Raw genomic sequence first — 21506 nt, 5'->3', positions numbered from 1 at the left:
GAAAAGGTAAAATTTTGGTCATATTCCGGCAAATTTGGTCATTTTTTTGTTCTAGTTTAATAAAAACAGGAAAAAAAATCTTGAATTTTGGTCTAAAAACGGGTTTAGACCTTCAGAACTTGCAAAAATAATGTTACTTTTACTTACTTATAAAGAAATTTTACGCAGTAATTAATAATTGATAATTATAATCTTATAATTTTGGCTATAGCATAAAACAGTGACGTATGATAGAAGAACTTTGTCTTTTTGTTTAATAGAAGGAAAACAAAAATAATAACGTTATTCAAACAGTTATTATTAAATTATTATTTATGTGTGTGGTAAAGTAATTTAAAATGAATTAGAAGCAAAAATTTGGTCACATTATCATGTCTAACTTTTAAATTAAATCAAATTAAAAAGCTAATACTTTACTTGATACCAAAGAAGTAAGTGTATTCTTGCTAATTTTTTGGTATTACGTACTTTTTTCATCTTTAATTGTTTTGTAATAGGTAAGAGTTCATCTTCAGGCTTTGAGTTACAAGTTTTACTTATTTTACTGTTTGACGGGATTTTGTCATTTTACAATACTTCCAAAGATGGCCATAAGTTATACTGATATTGTCAAAATAATATGGTGACCTGGCGTATCCACCATATGAATTTTTTTAGCCAACACTTTTTAATTATTTAATGTAATTATTTAATATTAGACACTATAATAAAACAGAGGTTGGGATTATTAAAAAATGTGTGACGTTTGTGTGTGATTCGGTGGCGTGGAACAATTCCGGAATTGAATTTATTTTGTGCTCTGTGCGAGAAAACATTTAAGGGTGGTTGTCGTAATTTGCGTCAGTTGGGGGATGGATAAGCTCGCCAGTGTAGTGAATTCTGACGTATAACGTCCAGTCGGCAGATTGACCGTTCGCCGACTCGCTGATTGTATTTCTCTGGAGAGATGTGTGTGCACAAAGCGAGCCCTCGATGATATGATTTGGAAAATCCTGACGAATTAGACTCTCTCTCATTTCGTTCTACATCCACGTTGCTGAAATTGCACGTTTTCAAACGTTTGAATATTTGCGAGCTTTTACTCCAACTGAACTGAATCGCCAACTGCAACTCGTAAATTAAACGGCCCAAACCAAATTTCCGATCCGATCGCTTAATGACCGGATATGTTATTGCCATGGCATACCTGCCAATCATCAAACACACAAGTGGTAGGAAAATAATACCAAGTTTTATAATCACAATATTTTATTTACTTTCTGGTGACAGAATAAAACTGTGTGTTAAAACGTACACATAAGCTTATTTACAGGAATTTTCACATTTACATACAAAGTGCCTTACGTCTATGTACTTTGAATTTGATAATTTACATTATTTTATAATACATTTAACATTGACTAAAGCTATCCACAAAAATAACAATAATGGAAAGTATTTACATTCGCATATTGTAAAATAATATCGTTGGGAAGTTGTACTTAACTAAATCTCAATTATAAGAATCGGATTTGGTAACAATAACATTTTTATTGACTAGTGTAGTAATAATGAATTTAGAGTGTAACTAGAACAGTATCCGATTCTGATAATAACTTTTGTTAAACTAATGACGTGTTGATTGTGAGATCAATAAGAGTTGTTGTAATATGAATGAATCCCATGTAATAGCAATAATGAATAATAAAAGTGGTTGTTACATGAACAGACAACTCGAGTCGTCTGGCAATACTTTCAGCACTCTTTGCGATAAATATTTCACGTGAAGGAAGATTTTCAGGAGCAGAGCTTTGAAAATCTAGAATTGTTGAAGTAAAATCAGTCGTTTAAGCGAATGAAAGTTGACAGTTTTGGTGGTGGAAAGTGGGGGTGTCGACACGATGCTGAAACCGGAAACCAGCTTTCTAGTGTCGTGATCTTCCCTACCACAGCTCTGGGAGTATGGAGTTACATGACATGACAACGCCGCATTGTGCATAATTTAATCAGGAGGCGTTAATCTGTCCCTTCCTTTTTCTCGAAAACTAGCGCGCGAATTCGACTCAGTCAAAATAAACAATGCTAATGGACGTTAATTACGACTCTGATAAATAATTCACGAGATGCTTGAAAGAATGGAATATTTTTCAATTTGCTGCGGTGCTGCTGCGGGCAAAATCTCGCTTTTCCTCGAGACTACGATTTCAATCCGTAGTTGGAGGCAGCTCTGGTTAAAAATCAAGTTGCTCAATCAAGGAAGCCTGTTTTATATTCCTGAGGCGTTGCGCCTCTGTTGTAAATAAAGATATGGTCTCTACGCGACTTTGAGACCAGTGATATTGTAGCTCCAACTTGCAACTCTCAAATTTCGGCTTTCTATTAAGCAATTACTGCAACTACATTGTTTAAACTAAATATTTTTTGTTATTATCGTTATACCGTTATGTAAATCAATTCTTTGGAAATATTTAATCAAACTAAACATTTTGTTTTTTTTTAGAAAACATCGTTCTCTAAGAAGTTATTTGTTAGAAAAATAAAGCTAAGACTTTTACTGGACACCAGTTCCAAGAAAACTGCGACCTGACCTCGAAATTTCAAAATGATTTTAGTAATGTTAAGTTTCTCCCAAAATACAGAACTCGGTTTATATTTAATGTATTTTCTGACAAAAAAGTTTTTGAGAGAGGACAATCACTTAAATTGAAATAATTCATTAAAGTCTAAAATTTACATACTATGCCTTTTAGGCGATAATATAAAATACTGATCTTTATAACATTGATGTCACGATAAAATGTTGTTCTTATTTCTTACATTGTTAAACAAAACCAAGAATTTTTAATTTCCACTGTCTAATTTTAATATTGTCAAAAGTCTTTAATAATTAAAACCTGTCTGAATACATTTTCTTGAGCTACTTTCATACACAAGATTTTTTTCGTCCCGTCTGTCATGGGTAAACAAAAAGTAAATGAATTAGAAGTCGTTGCACATTACCTTATTTTTCGGTTTTGTAGTTTCAAAAGTTTTAGCAGGTTCCACCTTTTACTTTAGAAATAGTCTTGTCCATCACCAGTTTTTTTTTCTTGCTCGTATTTCAAATTTTAAAAATGTGTGTCTAATTATAGGTGCTTAGTTCGTTGGTTTGTAGTTCCAAAAATCTTGGACTTTATTAATTAAGAAAATGTAAAGTGCTGAAAATAATGCCAGTTATTCTGATATGTTTCCATCGTCATTAATAGCTGTAAAATTGCACTATGAAACAACAAATTGCACGTTAGATATTAAATATTTGTAATAACACCTAGTACAGTGTGACCCAAGTCGGTGCTTCTCCCTCCCGGAATCCGATTCCAAAAGGTCTCGCAACAAATACAAAAGTAGTCCAAAACTAGCACCATATCTCATATGATGTCAAAAAATCACAGATGAAAGCCTAGAGTGAATTTGGTAAGTCTTTGGTATGTTTACGACGTCCAACAAACATTTGAAAACACTGAACGTATCGGCGGCAGTTGCGGCGCCGATTCAGCGCTGATCAAATGTGCCGACGCATTTTGGTCCATTAGCGTTGAATGCGGCCTGAACAACTTGCCTCCTTCGTCCTCCTTGGCCGGAAGCGCAACACTGCTTCCGGCGCTTTGGCACTATGTGACGATGGGCCTCAACTCCGTGTGCTGGGTCTCTTTGTGCCGTCGCAAATCCACCTTGCGCTGGAAAGCCCGTCCACAGAGGTCACAGGCGAAGGGCTTGAAGCCAGTGTGCTTCCGGGAGTGTGTGATGAGGTTGGAGGATTGGCTGAAGGCCTTGCCGCAGACGGTGCACTTGTGCGGCTTCTCGCCTGAAACAGTGAAAGGAACGAGCTTGTAAAAATCGGAGAACAATGATGTTTTTTGAAAAAGATAGATACTTAAAAGAGCTTTACAACGCTAATAAACCTAATAGAGGTTACAAAAATCGACAAAAATTGGAAACATGAAAATGGATTTTCTGCCACAGTTTTCTTGTAATTGCATATTATCAGTAAAATATTTTAAACATATTCTCTAAAAAATTGTACATAATCTCATTAAAAACAGCATGTTTAGGATGGAATAATGTGAAAGTGGTCTAAAAGTATTCTTCAAATTGACGAAAATTGCGAAAAATTCTCCAAGTCGTCACCAGTGGCTTTTATCTTTTTGCTATTCATCGAATGGCCCCGACTCCCTTATGATTCGCGAATCAGTTCGTTTCTCTTTATCTCCCCTGCGAAAGCGTACGTTTTTTATCTTGCTCGAGAGTATGGGGCACCGTTCCTATAGCAACCTTGGGGCGCAGGCGGGGCCTCTCCTCAACTGACGGAACGAATCACGGCCGCCGCAAACTGATAGTAATCGATAACATGTAAGTTGTAAAACTTCTTTAAGATGAAGAGGATGAGGCGGATCATAAAACAATATATTCGCATAAACGAGATTTACTTCCGAGGCGGAGCTTTCAGACCAGAGAAAATTAATTTTTAATGAACTTCAGCGAGCTTTTCGACCACGTTTCAATGGATATTTTAAACACTTTGCAAGCGTAGTGGAATCTTTGACATATGAGCTAATTATTCTAACGACTTCGATTTTTCATAATACTATATTATAATGTGTTATTTTTTTAGTTAAACTTGTGTAGGTATTTATTTAAAAAATACTACAATGTGTTCATGAATGGTTGTTCATTAAGTCGCCACGTAGTGTGTTGCTTACTTTGAATTGTGAATGCAGTCAGAGTAACAGATTCGTCAAAATAATGCAAAAAGGTTTTGAATCCAAAAACGAACGAATATACACGACAAATGTATCCAGTTTGCAAAGTTTCGATTTATTTTTGACAACAATATCTCTGATAATTAATGAGTTTACGTTTAAATATAATGTCATTCTCACAACACTCAATTGTTTGGTAATGTTTATCGAAATTCTGCAAAACAGCATAGTTCTTAAATAAAAAATGTACATAACAATCTGAAAAACGCAAAATAACGACATAACGTCATTTTCCACATAACTCAAAAACTTTTACTTGAAATATATAAAATTTTGAAACCCAAAACCAAGAAAATTGGAAGAACCAAACAAAGTCAAATTAACAACCCGATGGATTCGACTTAAAAACCTGAAGAACTTAGTTAATTGATAAATATCTACAAAACTAGGTGTACAAAATTAGGAAAACGTTGCCATAAATTGACAAAACTTGTGCTTTTATAATAATTATTTTGCGGAGCCAAGAGCAGCATATTATTGTATAATTTTGGAATTGTCGAAAAGAGCAGTTCCAAATGCGGCAGTCTGGGGTTATGTAGTGTTTTGTTCTTGTCCCCTCTGCACAGATGTGCACTTGTTGATGTGAAACAAGAGTGCGCACTTGAATTTCGTGATGTTTATTTTGAACAGGTTAGCCAACCATTGAAATAACAATGCATTAAACCGCTAAAATTAACACTTTGTTCGTAACGATTTTTATTTATTAATTCACTGTGTTTTCTCACGTCCTGCCCTTTATGAAATATTTCAGAGTGGTCCCTAAACAAGCAGTCTAATTGTCAGAAATTCCTCAGGGACGCCCGCCCCCGTCACATGTGCCCAGTTATATATTTCACGTGTCAGATTCATGAGAAAAAAATCAGCCGGTTACGAAATCGGCAATAATTGAGAAAAATAGTTGAGGGTGTGAGATTTCTCTTCTTTACGGTGGTGCTCATAAACACTTGACGATAAATCTCGAAAAATAAGAGTTGGAGAAGCGCAAAATCAAACATAGATCCAGAATGAAGGGCTTGGGCCTTGCAATCATTTCTTAAAAACGACTTATATGAGCTATAGACTTTAATAATTGAACATTATGGGTTTCGGGAAAGCTTTCAGAAAGATTGAGCGAGCGCTTGCTGTAGATAATGGTCTGTATTAACTCCTGCTGTATGCCTTCTTCAGACTGGGCCATCACAGTGAGCGCAGGTTGCAGGATATAAAACAGATGACTGCGGAACCATCGCCGTAATGGCGGCAGATTTCGCGCCGTGGTTATGTTTTAATAGAATTTACGATTATTACCGTAAGAGGGTTGAACGCATAGAGGGCGGCAGATTTTAGCTGGGTTTAAGTGGATATTGCGATGCACTCTACGAAATGATTTTCTTGTCTAGGGCTCTAAAGCGAAATTGAGCAAGGCGCCCGCCCTGTTTACGACCGACCTTTATTTATTGAACTCAATTTTGTCATTTACACGGACCGTAGAAATTAACTGATTTTTTCGCTGCATTGCACCTTAACGAGCTTACAGGAAATTTCAAAATATCGCCATTATTTTTAACTATTATAGGTACACAAACTACAATTATTTTCATTAATTATGACAACATGTCTAACTGTCCAAAAATGGGTTAAAAACTGTTTTTACATTTTTTGCTGTAGCTGGGAGTCAATTTTTGACATCCTTTGTTAAATACAGGAAAATGCTATATGCAAAGAAGTAATTTTATCATTTTCGAGTTAGCTAAGAAATATTTAATTATGCAACTTGAAAATATGTAATAAATAACAATATTTTAATAGATGTTTATATTTTTTCTTGTAGAGCAACTACCTTCAAGAAAACCAACATGAATCTTTATTACCTCAGCCACCTTTCAATAATGTAAAATTTAAGTAAACACAAATAAAATGTACCTAAATTAATTTATAAATTAATGTGCAATAATATAATACATAATATATAAATGTGTATCTTTTTATTCAGGTTTGAAGTTTGAATGTTTTATTTTCAGATAAGCTCAGAGATTCGTTTTTAGGAATCTAATAAAGGTTTATTAAATCAACAACCAAAAGTTTGGTTAAACATTTTTGTTAAGATTTGTTTTTGACCATTAAGTCAAACACATTTTTTGCACTAATTTAACCAACCTCGTAGTTCTTATAACAAGTGAGATCCCCTTAGTTGAGCTCGAAAAACGGACAGCTTGTCTAGACTGTCCAGAAACCGAAACAAGAAGCGATTTTTGACGTTTTTTTACTATTATGCATAGGGGTATGTATGCCTGCCAATAAAAAATTCCCCGAATAGAAATATTTAAATTAATAATTTTTAACGTATTATTTAAAGAAAACTTGAGATATAAGGAGGGGTATTAGAATGCAATTAAGAAAATAATTAGTACACTAGTTTGTGAGAGAATCAATAATTTTGGCTTTCTGTTTGAAATAGTGTAATTAAGCGTTCAATCGAACGTCGAAAGAGCGTCATAAAGTGATTCCGAGATTCGCCATAAATCAGAAGAAGATCCTCCTTAAGGAGGCGACCCTCGAGGGCTCTTATTTATCTGGGCATTTCAATGTTTCGCACCTTGAACCCGAGCAGATTACTGATGTTGCCTTCTATCCCAAATAAAATTATATCATCTTCGCCCACTGGCATTTTATGAATCGGAGCAAGAGAGAGATATATATTGTGTATAAGAGTACGTGCCGAAGTGATTTTTCGTCCAACGTCCAGCAAGAAATGTCAAATCAGCCATAAATTTTATTTGTCCTAAGGGAAACGTCTCAGGTTCGCTGATTTTAGCATCCTGGAAGCGCACAGATTACGGACTATACGAGATTCGGATTTTTAATAATTCAAATGGCCGTTAAAAACTGGACGCTGATGTAATTGCTATAAATATTTTTTGCGTGAGTCTGGAAGAAGCGGGTAAATGAAAAATCCACAATTTCTGTTCGAAGCAATCCTGCAAGGATAACACTTGACGGCGATGCTCTCGATACGACCAATCAGGCACGCCACTTCACGGACCAAATTTAGATTGGCCCTTGGCTAAATATTTTCTTTACTAACCCGGCGGGATTAAAGTTTGTGTAGCGCTTTAGCAGTGCTGCTGCATTCATGATGGATTTGTTGTTCTTTTTTGATTCGCACTCGTGCGAAGATTTTGCTCATCGCGTTCGCAATTTACGCACTGCAATTAGGGACGAGGCACAATATTAATATCCTGGCTGAACGGAGGTTAGCGAGACCAATATCCTGGAGAATCCTGGACATTCCTGAGTGTTCTGTCCGCCACCCGCAATCCTCGCTCCGATCTCTGGAATGTGTCCTGTGATATTCGGAACCGAACATTATTCAAACATATGAAACCCCGGATTTACTTACGCTGAATGCTAAGCGGCCAACTGTTTATTGCTTTTTGAAAATTGCGCCTAGTTTAAAACCATTTTTCGTATTGACAAGTTTGCAAAATTTTAACTGAAATTAATAGAGTTCGGATTTTTTAACAAGTTAAAGAACTTATTTAGATCTCAAAAACAGAAATTATAGGTATTAAAATCTGGTAATTTAGGATACATTTTTATTAATTTCTACTACAGGAAAAATAAAAACAGAATTTTTATTGCAATAAAAAACAAACAACACGAACTACGTTTTGTCAAAAAGTTAAAAGACTTACTTGAAAAAGATAAATGGAACACCTAATTTAACTACTTACTTATGTAATTTAATACGGTTTTTAGTGCAATTGATTAAAGAATTCAATTGATTGTATTCATCACCGTTTTGCCATAAAGGTGATAATCGAAGAGAAATCTAATCTGAATTTATTGACGACGAGTGGTCTGTCTGCGCGTGCAAGCGCATTATTAACAGCGATATTGAAGCTCGGCCCGGAATTCCAATTTGACTCTGAAATCCGGCGAGGAGTCTCTTAATGATGGCTTTTGATTTATCGTCGCAATTCGCCACGTTCTTTATTACACTTTAGGATAATGGCTTTAAACGATTTAATTGTGCAGAGAGCGAGGTTGCGCAGTCATCATTTTGATTTTCTTCGCAAGCGTGAGAATCATCCGTCAATTCAATACTAACATAATTATCATTATTGGCTTTCCTAATCCTGAGCTAAGGGGTGATCGTATCGGTAACCCGACACCGGGCCACCACTCCTCTCTTTGTTAACGGAGTGTGTCCCTAATGGGCCCCCGCGTGTGCCCAACGAACTATAACCACCAACATCCACAAACCCATCAGCTTATTATCGTCCGTTTAAAACGAACGTGGAATTCGGCAGAAACGATCGTTTTTATACGTAAATAATGAACGACTTCTGTTAACTATCAGACACTTTAGAGTCGTAAGTCTTGAAGGAAAGCAAAGCTGGTGCTAAAACAAATTGGAAGGAAAGCGAACGAAGCCGGCCAGACGGTGTTTATAGCCGCCTTGGAACAGTAACACCCGTAAAAAAGGATTCCGACATGTCTGCCAAAATCCTGTTCGGACTTTTAAAATGCTCTAGTTTATTGTGCTGGAAAAAGTTTGACAAGGAATTTTTCGAATCGAAAATTGTAAGTGATGTAGACGACATTGGGAGCATGTGGCGTGATGCTGGTGTAGAGGGCCATTTGTTGTCTTAATTTTATTAGCGCCCCCATGCACGGTTATGCCACTCGATCCTTACTTCATATCCCCCTTATCAAATGACAAATCATGAAAGTGATGCATGCCTTTTTATATGAGACACAAAAGTGAACAGGAAGGCTTTAAAAATGCAATGTAAGTGCATTTTTTATCACATTTATATCAAATTGAATAAGTTTTAGCATAGCTTTTTCTCAAAATTTTGAATTTTTTGGAGACGCAGGGGTGTTAACAAATTTTTGTTTTCTTAATTATTGCAAAACTATTTGAAAAATTGGAACTATTTTCATTCTATCTTATGTAAAATGATCTGAGAAATCAATTGGCTTCAAGAAAATCGCCAAATTCCCAATAATTTTTTAGTTATAAATTTATATTTATTTTTCTTATTTTTGCTTTTATTGATGTTTTTTGAAAAAGATAGATAATTAAAAGAGCTTTCCAACTAATAAACTTCACAGGGTTATCTCTAATAGTTCCCGAAATACCCGGAATCGACCAAAATCGCGACAAAAACATGTTGCATTTGCGGCTCAGGATAATAACTCTAATACGAATCCAATTTATTAAAGTTAGAATAGTTTTTATTAAAAAATGCGTGTTATTAATGAATTCGGGTGCTGTTTAGAGCAAACAGATTTCCGATAGGATCATCGGCAGGTCCTGCGAATAATAACAAGGATCGAATGGAGCCAGAAACCGTCTTCCACTTAAACTCTCGTACGTGCCAGGAAAGTAATTAGTGATATAAAAATCCGTCGAGACGCAGATACAAATGAAAGTGCGCGCGAGGGGTGTTTGGGTCGTCCCGTAATTGGTCGGGGAAAAAAAGTGACACTTCGCATGCAGGGCTTTCGCAATTAAAAAAACAGAATCTTCTCGCTCTCCCTCTCTTGTGTTAGGAAAAAAGCTGTTTTCGGGACACAATCAAAATTACCCTTCGAGAAATGCCAGCTCGCTCGGCAATTTTAAAAATGGGGTTTTTCTTAATTGCGAAAAAACTCTAATTATAAGAAACACGACGCGGACGTTAATTGATTTGGTAACAAGAAAAGAATGCTCAGCTCAGTCGGATATTATTATTTGACGCGAGACGTTGGGCTTATTTATTATTTTGACGGGGCACGAGGACAATTAACTTAGGGTAAACTTTCCTGTGCTGTTAGACAATGGTACTTTGTCCGAGCGATTTATTGCCGTCAAATCACTAATTCGACAATGACGCTACTGCCAAGCGTCCTTTACTTAAATTTTCGAAATACAACTAAATCGCACAGTTTTTAGATAAAAATTTAACGTCAGTATGCGTCATACGATCATTTGTGACAATAAATCCAATAAATCCAATAAATCAACACACACAATTATCTACATAGATATCGATAGTAAGACCAATTAAAACTTGTATTTTTCAAAAACCACAATTTTGGAATCGTTACGTTGGCCAAAATGTGGCAAAATATATTAATTAAACAAAGTCAAGGTTCCTGAATTTTTACAATAGAGTGGTTACAATACATGAATGAATGGAATAAATAAATAAATAATAAATAACAACTGACACTTTTCATCATAGAAAGTGGGTACTTTCGGTTCATTTTAATAAAAACCATTGTGGTGCAAATGATTAACCTGTTACCACAACAACTCATATAGAAGTTAATGTCAAGAGTACGCTATTTGCACCACAATTGTTTTTATGAAAGTGAACCAAATATAGTTTTTACTGGAGCATAGAGCAAAACGATATGGAAATTCAACGCATTGTCAACGACTTTCACTCCCCAAGTCGGAATTAAACTCCGATTGACGTTTATTAATAGCACCTTAATATCAATATTGTTGGTAACTAATTTGGCGAGGCGGCAATATTGTATTCACCCTCGCCTAACCCTTCCTTCCTATCGCTGCAACGTCTTAGCACTAAGCGTGTTATTAATTGCCGTCGTGGCTTACCAGTGAATTATTTACTAATTAGACAAGGCGTAGGGTTATAACTTCAGACTGTTAACAACCTTGCGGCATGGATACAGCGCCCCCGCTTGTATCACTATACAACAAGCCGTCTTTATTATCATAAATTACTATCACTAACTCGCTGAATAGTTGGCGGAACTATTAAATTGCTTTATGGGCTAGTCGTAAACTTACCGGTATGAATATAAGTGTGCTTCTTCATGTCTGACTTCTGATGAAACCTCTTGCCGCAGTATTGGCAAGGGTACGGCCGAGTATCGGAATGTATAAGGAGATGAGTCGAGAGAGTCGAAGATCTTTTAAACGATTTACCGCACTGTTTGCATTCGAATACTTTTTCCACATTATGGACAGCTCTGGAAAACACCAATTGAGGCCAATTGGAAAAAAATTCGCTCAAACAGAATTATTGCCATGTAACAAAAACTTGTTTTGGGAAAGCAATTATTTGTTACTGGCTCTATTAGAGTTTAGAATTTTTTACACACACACGCAGCGAAAATTACCTGTGTTGGCTGAGGCTGATTTCGTGTCCGAACGTCTTATTGCACAGCTCGCAAGCGAACGGTCTTTTCCCATTATGCGACCTCCTGGCGTGGACCTCAAGTCCATGAGGTGTCGAAAACATTTTCTCGCACTTAATACACGAATAAACGTCCCCCAGAGGCATCATTCCGGGCCTCATCAACAGATGATGATGGTGCGGATGAACCCCTGGACTATTCATAAGGTGGTGCCTTAACCTAAACAGCTCCTCCGAAGTGGGTGGTGGAGGGTATTGTCCAGGCTGCGACTGTCCATTTGCCATAGCTGCAGCAACTGCACTAAAGTACAAACTTGTGGGGGTGGGCAAAAAGCCTCGTTCCTCGCTCTCTTTTTGTGAGTAGAGTCCGGGTGGGAAAAATCCGGGATGTACAAAGTTTCTCGGAAGGAATGCGGAGCCATAGTCTGGGTTTGATTTAAGTTGGGCGTCTTTTAATAAATCAACGAACGGTGGATAGAGATATGATCGAGTTACTGATATGGTTTCTTGGTAACAAGGCCCGTCTGATTTTTTTGGATTGTCAGGTCGGAGTAAAGCACTGACCGAAAACGCTTCGGATTTCTTCGAAGTCTCGCTTTTGTTCAACTCGGTGACTGAAGGAGGCCGAGGCGAAGGCGAGTTAGTTCGGGAGTGTGGAGGAGAGTCCACTTCCAGCTCTGGCGAAGTGCTGGGTGAGGGTCTGGGTGAGTTGTCCCATCGATTTAGTTTCATTTCGTCGCTACTTTCGTATTTTGCGTTGTTGTTGTTGTTGTTGTTGGTTTGTTCGTCTTCGTCTTCGGATTTCGTGACTAGTCGACTGATGCCGAAGTTGATTGGTTCTGGAAGAAAGGTGAAAGGAGGTATTTTGATATTCATTTCGGGGGAAATATGACAAATGTTTACTGTTAACGGCGAGGACTAGGGTGAAAACACTGGGGTGAACAGGTCGTCTATCATTATGTCTCTGCGATTTGTACATCTCACCGTGAATGAACTTGTCGCGAATGCGCTCCCAGAGGCACACCGCCAGGGACAGACAAGGATCCGTTTCAGTACTATTGTTATAGTAAACAAATTTTTGTTTTATTAAATGCTTATTCATATTTCTTTTTTCGACAATTTAGAATTGGTTTTGTTAACAAAAACAGAATGGTTTTTATTCCTTGAATTTTTCTTTTTCTAAATTATTTTTTTGTTCGTGATATCATGTCATCATTTTAATCAGATTTTGACTGCGTTTAAATGATGGTCGTTGTCTCCGAAGTGATTGAAATGAGATGGCGGCCGACAGATTTTAATCCTTTGATGGCACCCTTTACTATAATCCTAAAATGACCCCTTCTTTACTCCTAAATGGCACTATTATGGTAATTTGTAACGTAATTATTATTTCATTGTCTGTTTCTTGACGCTGTAAAAACGCATAGCTGTGAATTTCACAGTGAAAAATCGATGTGAATATTTACAAAATGACAAAATATTTATTTGTATTATGCCAAACGGCCGTTGTGTTTATTTTGGTTATTTGTTTTCGCCACAGTGGGAATTTTTGATTAGTCAATTTGACACGAACGGATATAATAACATCACGAAACAATAGTTGTAGAACAAATACGGTGGCAATGATATGTAGAGAATATTAGATTTGTTAAATTTTCATTGTGTTTGTCTTATTCTATGATTCACGAGGTTTTGTTTGCTTTCACATTGTCAATGAAAGATTTAGAAACAATCAGAATTTGAGCTTGGGCTTATTAGTCGGTTGGACATCAATAATGTTATCTATCAGCGATAATTCCAAGCGTTGTTGTTTCGCCGCAATTTGCAGCAATCATGAAAAATCTGAAAACGGCAGGTGTTCGATTTTCAGCGAGTTCCAATTAATCAAAATGTTGTTATAGCGGAAAAGAGCAAATAACATGTTTAAAAAGCAACGCAAAGTGATAAAATAGTGCCAATATAGAGAAGTTACAGTAACAGCTGTCACAGGAAGGTCATGAATTATTCAAAGCCACCCTTGTACATATTACACCCCCATTCTTTATGTTGTACGCGTATCGTGTTGGAATAAATGAACAGAGCACTGTTTACTGAACAAGGGGTAGTTACCCTTAAGAATTACCCCTGTTAAACTATTCGGTCATAACCTAATGATTCGTGAAGCCATCAAAAGAATACATTACGCCCCGCTTTCTTTACATTCACTCCTACGCCAAATTATCCAAACGAATTACTATTAATGTCTTTATTTAAAGTTTAATTTCCTCGTTCCAATTAAGTCAATATAATCAATCAAGAAGAATAATTGAAACACAAATAAAGGCGCTTTCCCGCCTTGGATTAATTAATCATTGCGTTTTGACTCGGCTAATTATATCATTTTCCCCAAAAGAACTAACTGTATCAACTATACCTACTACTGCATCAGGGGGAGGAACGCAAATACTACCCTGAGTCAGGCTTTGTCTTCAGGTGACAGGCCACTGAATTAAAACAAAAGAGGCGGTGCGTATTTATCACACGTTGATAAATAGGCCCCCATGCACAACACAAAGTCAGAGAGATACATGGGGCAGACCGACATTGTACCATTAATTGAGAGGGCAGGATTGCCGACGTGTCCCGGGGGCTCAGACCAATTTACACTTTGCAAAACACGATCCAGCTCATTGCACATTTGGTTACGCTGCGGATATATAGGTAGGGCTAAATGTCCTACATCCAATCTTCAAACAAACCCAAAAGACTATTACGAACAAAAAAAATTTTTTTGCGGTTTTTTCGGTCATCTCATTAAATTTCAGATGGGCATATTTGAATTAACAACCGATAACCGTAAGTGCACTCCAACAAATCGGTAATTAGATCGAATCTCTAAGTATTTTTAAGAGTGCTTTTTTAAGGAACAAAGATACGCGTGTATAAATAATGCGATGCATCAAAGCTCAAAAACAAACGTCCGTTGTGATCTTGTCGAATCAATATTCAAACAATCCCGTGTTAGATTAAATGTGATTTACAATCCGTGAAGTAATTCATCATACTGACATCGATATCTGAAATCCCTGCATTATCGGTCCTTTCATAGAGCCGCTATCTCGAGGAACGTCTGGATGGATAATCCTTGCGCACATACCGCTGGTTCAACGGTTTCTGTGTACGATTTACAGATGTTTAATAACAAACCGACGAATTAAAACCACCCCAAAAAACACATAGTGACTTTATTATTTGGCGGAAATCCGGGTGTTGGACGCATAAAGCCACATTTCCTTCGAGAAAACTAGTTTTTCGATAGAATCACTAAATCAATACACTGTTTTGTAAGTGGCAAATCCTAAAATAAGGACGCGTTAGAAATAGTGAAATGTGGATCAATTCTCCGAACAGCTAGCGCTGCTTTGAGCTTTTTGTGATGATTAGGTACAATCAATACTCGTATTAAATAACAAAGATAACTGATGGTAAATTTAGACTATGGATATTTTCGTAATTCAAGAAATATGGAATAGGTATAGTACTGTATTAATTAATAGCTTGGACAGTGTAAGACGCAACTTGATGACAATTAGGCTTCTAGTAATACTATTTTGAATCATTTTTGGCAATTTTTTGGACTAAATTAAAAATCTATTTGATTCTTCTAAGAAACTATATTTTTTACATTTTTATTGTACTATTAATAAACAGTTATTAACATGGGTATATTGACTGTGAAACAATATTAAAAAATATGAATTAAGTTGTTATACAAAACCTGAATTTTTCGATGACTGCATGATTTATTCTGTTGACTACAGGAATGAAAAGTATATCCGCTAATAGTGCCAACAATTTGTGGTTTTATAGAATTTAAGATAAAAATGTTTAAGTCAAACATTTGCGTCAAACTTTTACACCCATATAATAAAAAGCAATCTTATATTGCGAAAAACAGTTACTAACACAGTCAATAATCACAGATTAGGAACCAAACTTTCATTACTTGTGGATTTAAAGATTTAAAGATTTAAAGATAAAACCATTTTTTTTCATCAAGCAAAATCGTTAATTAATCGAGTTTTAAATTTGGCTCTTGCTCTCAGTACTGAGATTACCAATAGATAAAACAATCGATAATATTGATTTATTGGAGAACAAATCCAATCCAGTGACGCAATAAAAACCATTTAAATTTTTATTGGGGTTTAATATACGAACTAAAGCGTTTTATGCGCCCTAATAAACAGTTATATTGACAGAACATCATCGAAAAAGTGCGAATTAAAACGGCTATAAATTTCTCTTATCTCATCATTTGATAGAATGATGTGCGAATTTTGTCAATATGAGGAATTTATTTAGTTTTATTGGACCAAAATGAAAACCACACAAAAATTTAGTTGTCGCCTATTTATTGCCGGGCTGGTTGAATGATGAATTAATAAGCAAGGGGTCTCGGAAATGACGTAATGACCGCCTTGTGAGGTCTATTTAGGAACACGAGCCGCCACTTGAGCGTCGGATATGACAATTATCCACCACTTTGTCGGTCGTAAAGATTTTTACCTTTGGACTTGTCGGTTGATTGTTCGGAATGGTTTTGAGCGAGAGATAAATAACGAGGGCTGCTTGAAATGAAGGGTGAGCCCCAGAGCGTTCTGCAGTAGCTCGCAAATCCTGTCGGAGAAGGAAACTGAACAGGAGATCCGTTTCGGTCCGGCAGGACTGCAACAGGAAAGAATCAGTTAAAAATATATATGTTGGTATGATTCATCTCAAAAACGTAGCTTTAATAGAATTGTTTTTGAGACGAAATCTCTCCACTTTGAGGGTCATAATCTTGCACTGGCGCCCTGTCAATTCCATTAAGAATCAAGCGAACTCAATTACGCATTAATTTGTCATTTCCGATTGTGGGTTTTCGTCCCACACACGCGTTTGAGGTGCGTCGCTAAACAAATCGTAAAATTCTGCACTAAGCGAGTAGTATGATTGAGCCAAATGCCCATCAATTATTAAAAACGATATGATTGAAGCTCTCTCCGTTTGTATTAAAGCTCAGAGACCTCATAATTCTCTAATCCGCTTATTTCCGATGTTGTTACGACGATTTTCCTAAAAGCTTGTAACAAGTTATTATTTTACCGCGAGTTCTCCTCGATTTGTGTCGGATCAAAACTTTTCTCGAACAAATTTGAAATCTTTCCGATAAGTTTTCTTTGGATTTCGGAACTTGATTTTGCTCGAGACCGTCGCAACCAGCGTAATTATGAGCTGGTGTCAGGTGATACGAGATGTCTCCAGGGACATCAACCACTAAAGCTGCGTTCGTGATATTGGATTTATTACGGCTGATTTCTGGAGACGAAAAGATTCAGCTTTGACCTTAAGCCATATATCGATCTTAAATATTTAGAGATTTCCAACGAGGAGACAAACAAAACGCTTCACAAATTATAACAGTGGAAATTTTATTGACAACAGTGACTATAAGTCACTTGTGAAGTCTCAATTTGGCGACATTGACTATCAAATACAAATGTTACATATTTATCGAATAATTACATTTATTTTTACCTCAGTAAGAAAGCCACAAGCATATAGCTTTTGATAAATTAAAGGCCAATAATTTTTTTTCTAGAAAACCAACTTGAACTAGAACATTATCTTTTGAAATAACAAAGTAACATGGCAATATCTTATTATTATATATTTTTTTGTAACTCAATCGGAATTGCTATACATTATTCGGACGTATTTGTGATTCAATATAAATATAATTTTTTTAATTTCTCAAACTATTTATGAATTATTGGAAATGAGAAATACTGGAATTTTTTGTAATTGAAATTAATTCACACTTTTTACTTAATAATAACAATAATTAATTGACTGAAGATGATACAAGCACTGATACAAGTCTTTGGATACATCTGCACTTTAGTGTTACCGACAAACATAACCACAAGCAGGATGCTTCAAGTATTTAATAATTAAAATAACACAGTCATTCGTAAATTGAGTAAATCAATGTCTATACATTTTAAAACGAACATTGGTGAATTATTTTCACGCGGCGTTAAAACCGAATTCAGTTTATTACACATCGTGGTGATAGGAGAGACGAAAACGAGGGAAAACTAATTATTTTTTCGTCAATTTCAATTAACGCCAACAAAATGCAATCTAGCGCTTCACTTCAAAGAGAATTCGATATAGAAATCAAATTATTTTAGCACTCAACTCTCGGACTGATCTGTTTTATCTCTTCATTTATCACTTTTATAATCGATGCCCGCTTTTTACTTTTGTAATTATTAACCAAATCATATTTGTAAAATTTTCCTAACTCGACTAAACTTGTAATAAAATATGATACACACTGTGTTATTAAGTGATAACGCACTTAAAGAAAACTAAAAATTAAATCTTTTTTAAGTTTTTGTGCAAGGGGGAGTATTAAATTACGTTCATAATGTTCATCCGGGAACAATGACTTGAGAACACATGTGTTCGTCTTGAGTTTCTACAAATCCTGGACGTTTTTGTGCTATTTATTGTAAGTTATACTGGTGCATATGTTGATTCGTTGACCCGATTCAGGAAAATGATGGACATGTGCGTAACACTCTGATTTATTTTTAATTTCGGTTCGGTTTTACTGGCGTTAAAACATCACACGGTATACTAGCACGTTTTATTACTTTAATCAATGCTTTTTGGCTTCGATAAATTTTATTTACATAAGACCCGTACCTCTAATTGGTTTACCGCTATCTTTTTTAGGGGACTGTGATATTAAAAATAGGGTTGAAACATTGGTTTTTTTTCGTGATGATGACGTTGCAAGGAAACACTCAAGAAACCCGTCTACACTTCTGATAAGTTTAATTGTCCAAAATACGGCTGACGAAATAAATCCTTTGACGGCACAATTTCTTAATGAGTGCTTAGTTCATTTTCCGACAATCCCATTTGTCTCAATTTTCTAATTGTTTACAGTTTGTAATGCCATTGTCTCATAAGGGGACTAAACTACTCAGGTTAAAGTGATTTTATAATCGTAACAAATAAAAAGCTTGTTCTTAGTTTGTAGACGTCAGTATTTTGGCAAATTTTCGTTTAAAAATTACTCATAATCAAGCAATTTTTTTTCTTATTTATTACACGTTCATTTAAATACTGGTGTAAATGACCTGTCACTATGAAAATACATTTGAAACCAAAGGACAGTACTTTATTTACTAATCTTTTTTGCTTTTTTGTTGCAAAACAATTGGATATTTGTTAATTTTAAAGGACAAACCAGTCTTTTCGGTTTTCCCTTAAATAGTCATCCAAACTTAAAAGATTTAAAAAATATAAAAAGCATTACGAACAATTATTGTCGATTATTATTGTCAAAAGCTGGATGGATGGCACTTTGAAAATTTTATTTAAATGAAAAATTATGTCTTTTTTGTTAATTCCTTTATTTTTGTTTGTTTTTTATTGATACTAAAATATCCGCTTTCCACTTATTGCTTGTTTTTCAAAAATATTAATATGCAACATTTAATTTTATGTTATTGCCATTATGATAATTAACACATTCGCTGCCACAGCGGACACCGGTGTCCGCCAGATACTTTCCCTCTTTATATCAAGCAGACACATAATCTTTTCCAATATTAGGTAGATACATACACACTAATGTCCGCTGTGGCATACTGTCAATAACAACTTACAGCTATAGTTTGGCGCTGCAGCTCTTTGCTTGTAAAATGAAGTGAGCGCTTGGAGTGTCCGCTTTGGCGTGTTATCTTGTTTTAAGCATTATTGATGTAATGTACTACACCAAGCGGACACAATATTACATACACAAGAAAACACATGTTAAACTGCATTTGATGTGTTCGCTAGTAATGTGTCCGTTTTGGCGTCTTTGGCAGAGAAAAAGTGAGCGATGTGAGTGATTTCCATGAAGTGGTATATTATTAAAAAAATAGTACCATGCCACGGAGGACACCGGTGACGGCTCGAGTTTTTTGACTCTAAAAAATTCAAAATGCCCTACATTATATTTAAACTTCTATCTATCTTCGAAAAATGATTATACAAAAGTAAAATGAGTATTTGCGTGAGAAACAATGTTGCAAAATTTGCCTTGTCAGTGAATGTGTTTCAAGACCTATGATTTGGTTATTACTCGAAAACCAAAAAGTGAAAAATTTCAAATCTAATTCGAAATGGTATACTTTCCAAAAATTAAATTAACTCGTTCGAGCATTTTTACCACAACCAAATATTTTTAATTTTATTAAGATTATTCATTCCATAACCGCTCATTGTATTTTTGATTTTTTTTGTTAGATTTAGTTTTTCTACCACAAAAAAATATGTTGTTTAATCGAATGTACTTCTTAATAATATCAGGACAAAAATTTCTGGAAAAGTTTTAAATATTTTATAAAAAAAAAATTAAAATATGACTCTTATTTTGGAACGCAGGAACTCTATTTTATCAACGGCAATCGAAAGAACATTGATTTTTTTATGTCAACATGTCTTATACATGTTTTCTTTTTTTTTGTAGTATTTTGAAATTTTAATCTCAAAATTTTGCTCAAAATATTTAAAAAAATATTAAGTCCTAATTACAGTTAACGCTTTCTTAGATAAAATTTACTAATCTGAATTACAACTAACATTTAACAAAATAAACTTTACCCATTCTGAAGAATAGTTGAAAAATTTATTTATATATTTATTTTATTTTATTCTTTGTTGTTAAAATAAGCGGCAATGTGCATTTTACGCCAGAAATATAGATAGAACATTTTGTCTTTAATTTATCTTGTGGGTGGCATATTAATTTACGCAAAAATGTAATGTTTGCTAAACAACTTACGATCTCTTCCTTTGGGCGTCACGACGGTGAAGGCGCTACTTCCCGGCGGACTTGACGGAGCGGAATCGGAAACATTCACCGGACTTGTCGAATTTTCTCTCGTCCCCCCATTGCTATAGTCCAACGGCATGGGAGGATGTGAACTCAGCTCCAAAGCCATTAAAAAAAAAAAAATCAAATCGCAAAAATATCACAAAAACACATCATCTGTAGTTGCTTTCAGAATAAACATCACACATTCTCAAAAGCTCATCACACCCGCATCGAAACCGGCAAAATTAATTTTTAGGCCAAAAACGAGCGACGATTTTTTATCAGTTTTGGAGCTTATCTGTGGTAACGCGTGTTGGCGAAGATTCAGTCGACAGTCAACTGTTTGATACTGGTGTATTTGAGTTGATAAGCTTGAGTTTAATCTTTCCACGCCCTGTATATACTGATTCTCGACTCTATATTCTTGTGCTTAGGGAAAAGGGCGGCACACAACGCACAGGACACGCCCCAAAGACCAATTGAATCAATGAATGAAATACTATGAAAGGTATTGTGATTTAAAAATTCTATTTTTTTCTCGAAATCTACTTGATGCTCCTGTTGTGGTCACTATACATATCCATATTAAAATAAAATTAATTAAAATTCATCAATTTATCAATTAAGATCATTTGAATTTTCTATTTGCTAATGCGTCTTGTTAGTTCTATAATAACAAGAAGA

The 21506-nt window shown here is 35.4% G+C and overlaps 1 protein-coding gene across 2 annotated transcripts; it reads right to left on the bottom strand.

Moving 5' to 3' along the window:
* Nucleotides 1-1230: 1230 nt before the first annotated feature.
* On the bottom strand, nt 1231-21173 carry sens-2 (senseless-2). Of its 2 annotated transcripts, XM_001810915.4 has the most exons (5): nt 20790-21173; nt 16466-16624; nt 11901-12756; nt 11569-11750; nt 1231-3823 (listed from the first exon to the last, which is right to left on the bottom strand). In XM_001810915.4, exons 1-5 carry the CDS (start codon nt 20947-20949, stop codon nt 3630-3632), a joined length of 1551 nt encoding a protein of 516 aa, XP_001810967.2. In that variant the 5' UTR covers nt 20950-21173; the 3' UTR covers nt 1231-3629. The 2 variants fall into 2 exon arrangements, with proteins under 2 accessions (XP_001810967.2, XP_015840150.1); XM_015984664.2 differs by lacking the exon at nt 16466-16624.
* Nucleotides 21174-21506: the final 333 nt, after the last annotated feature.

This window comes from Tribolium castaneum, chromosome 5 (assembly GCF_031307605.1).
Source record: "Tribolium castaneum strain GA2 chromosome 5, icTriCast1.1, whole genome shotgun sequence".
NCBI classification, from domain to species: Eukaryota; Metazoa; Arthropoda; class Insecta; order Coleoptera; family Tenebrionidae; genus Tribolium; species Tribolium castaneum.
This window is presented reverse-complemented; position numbering and strand designations above follow the sequence as displayed.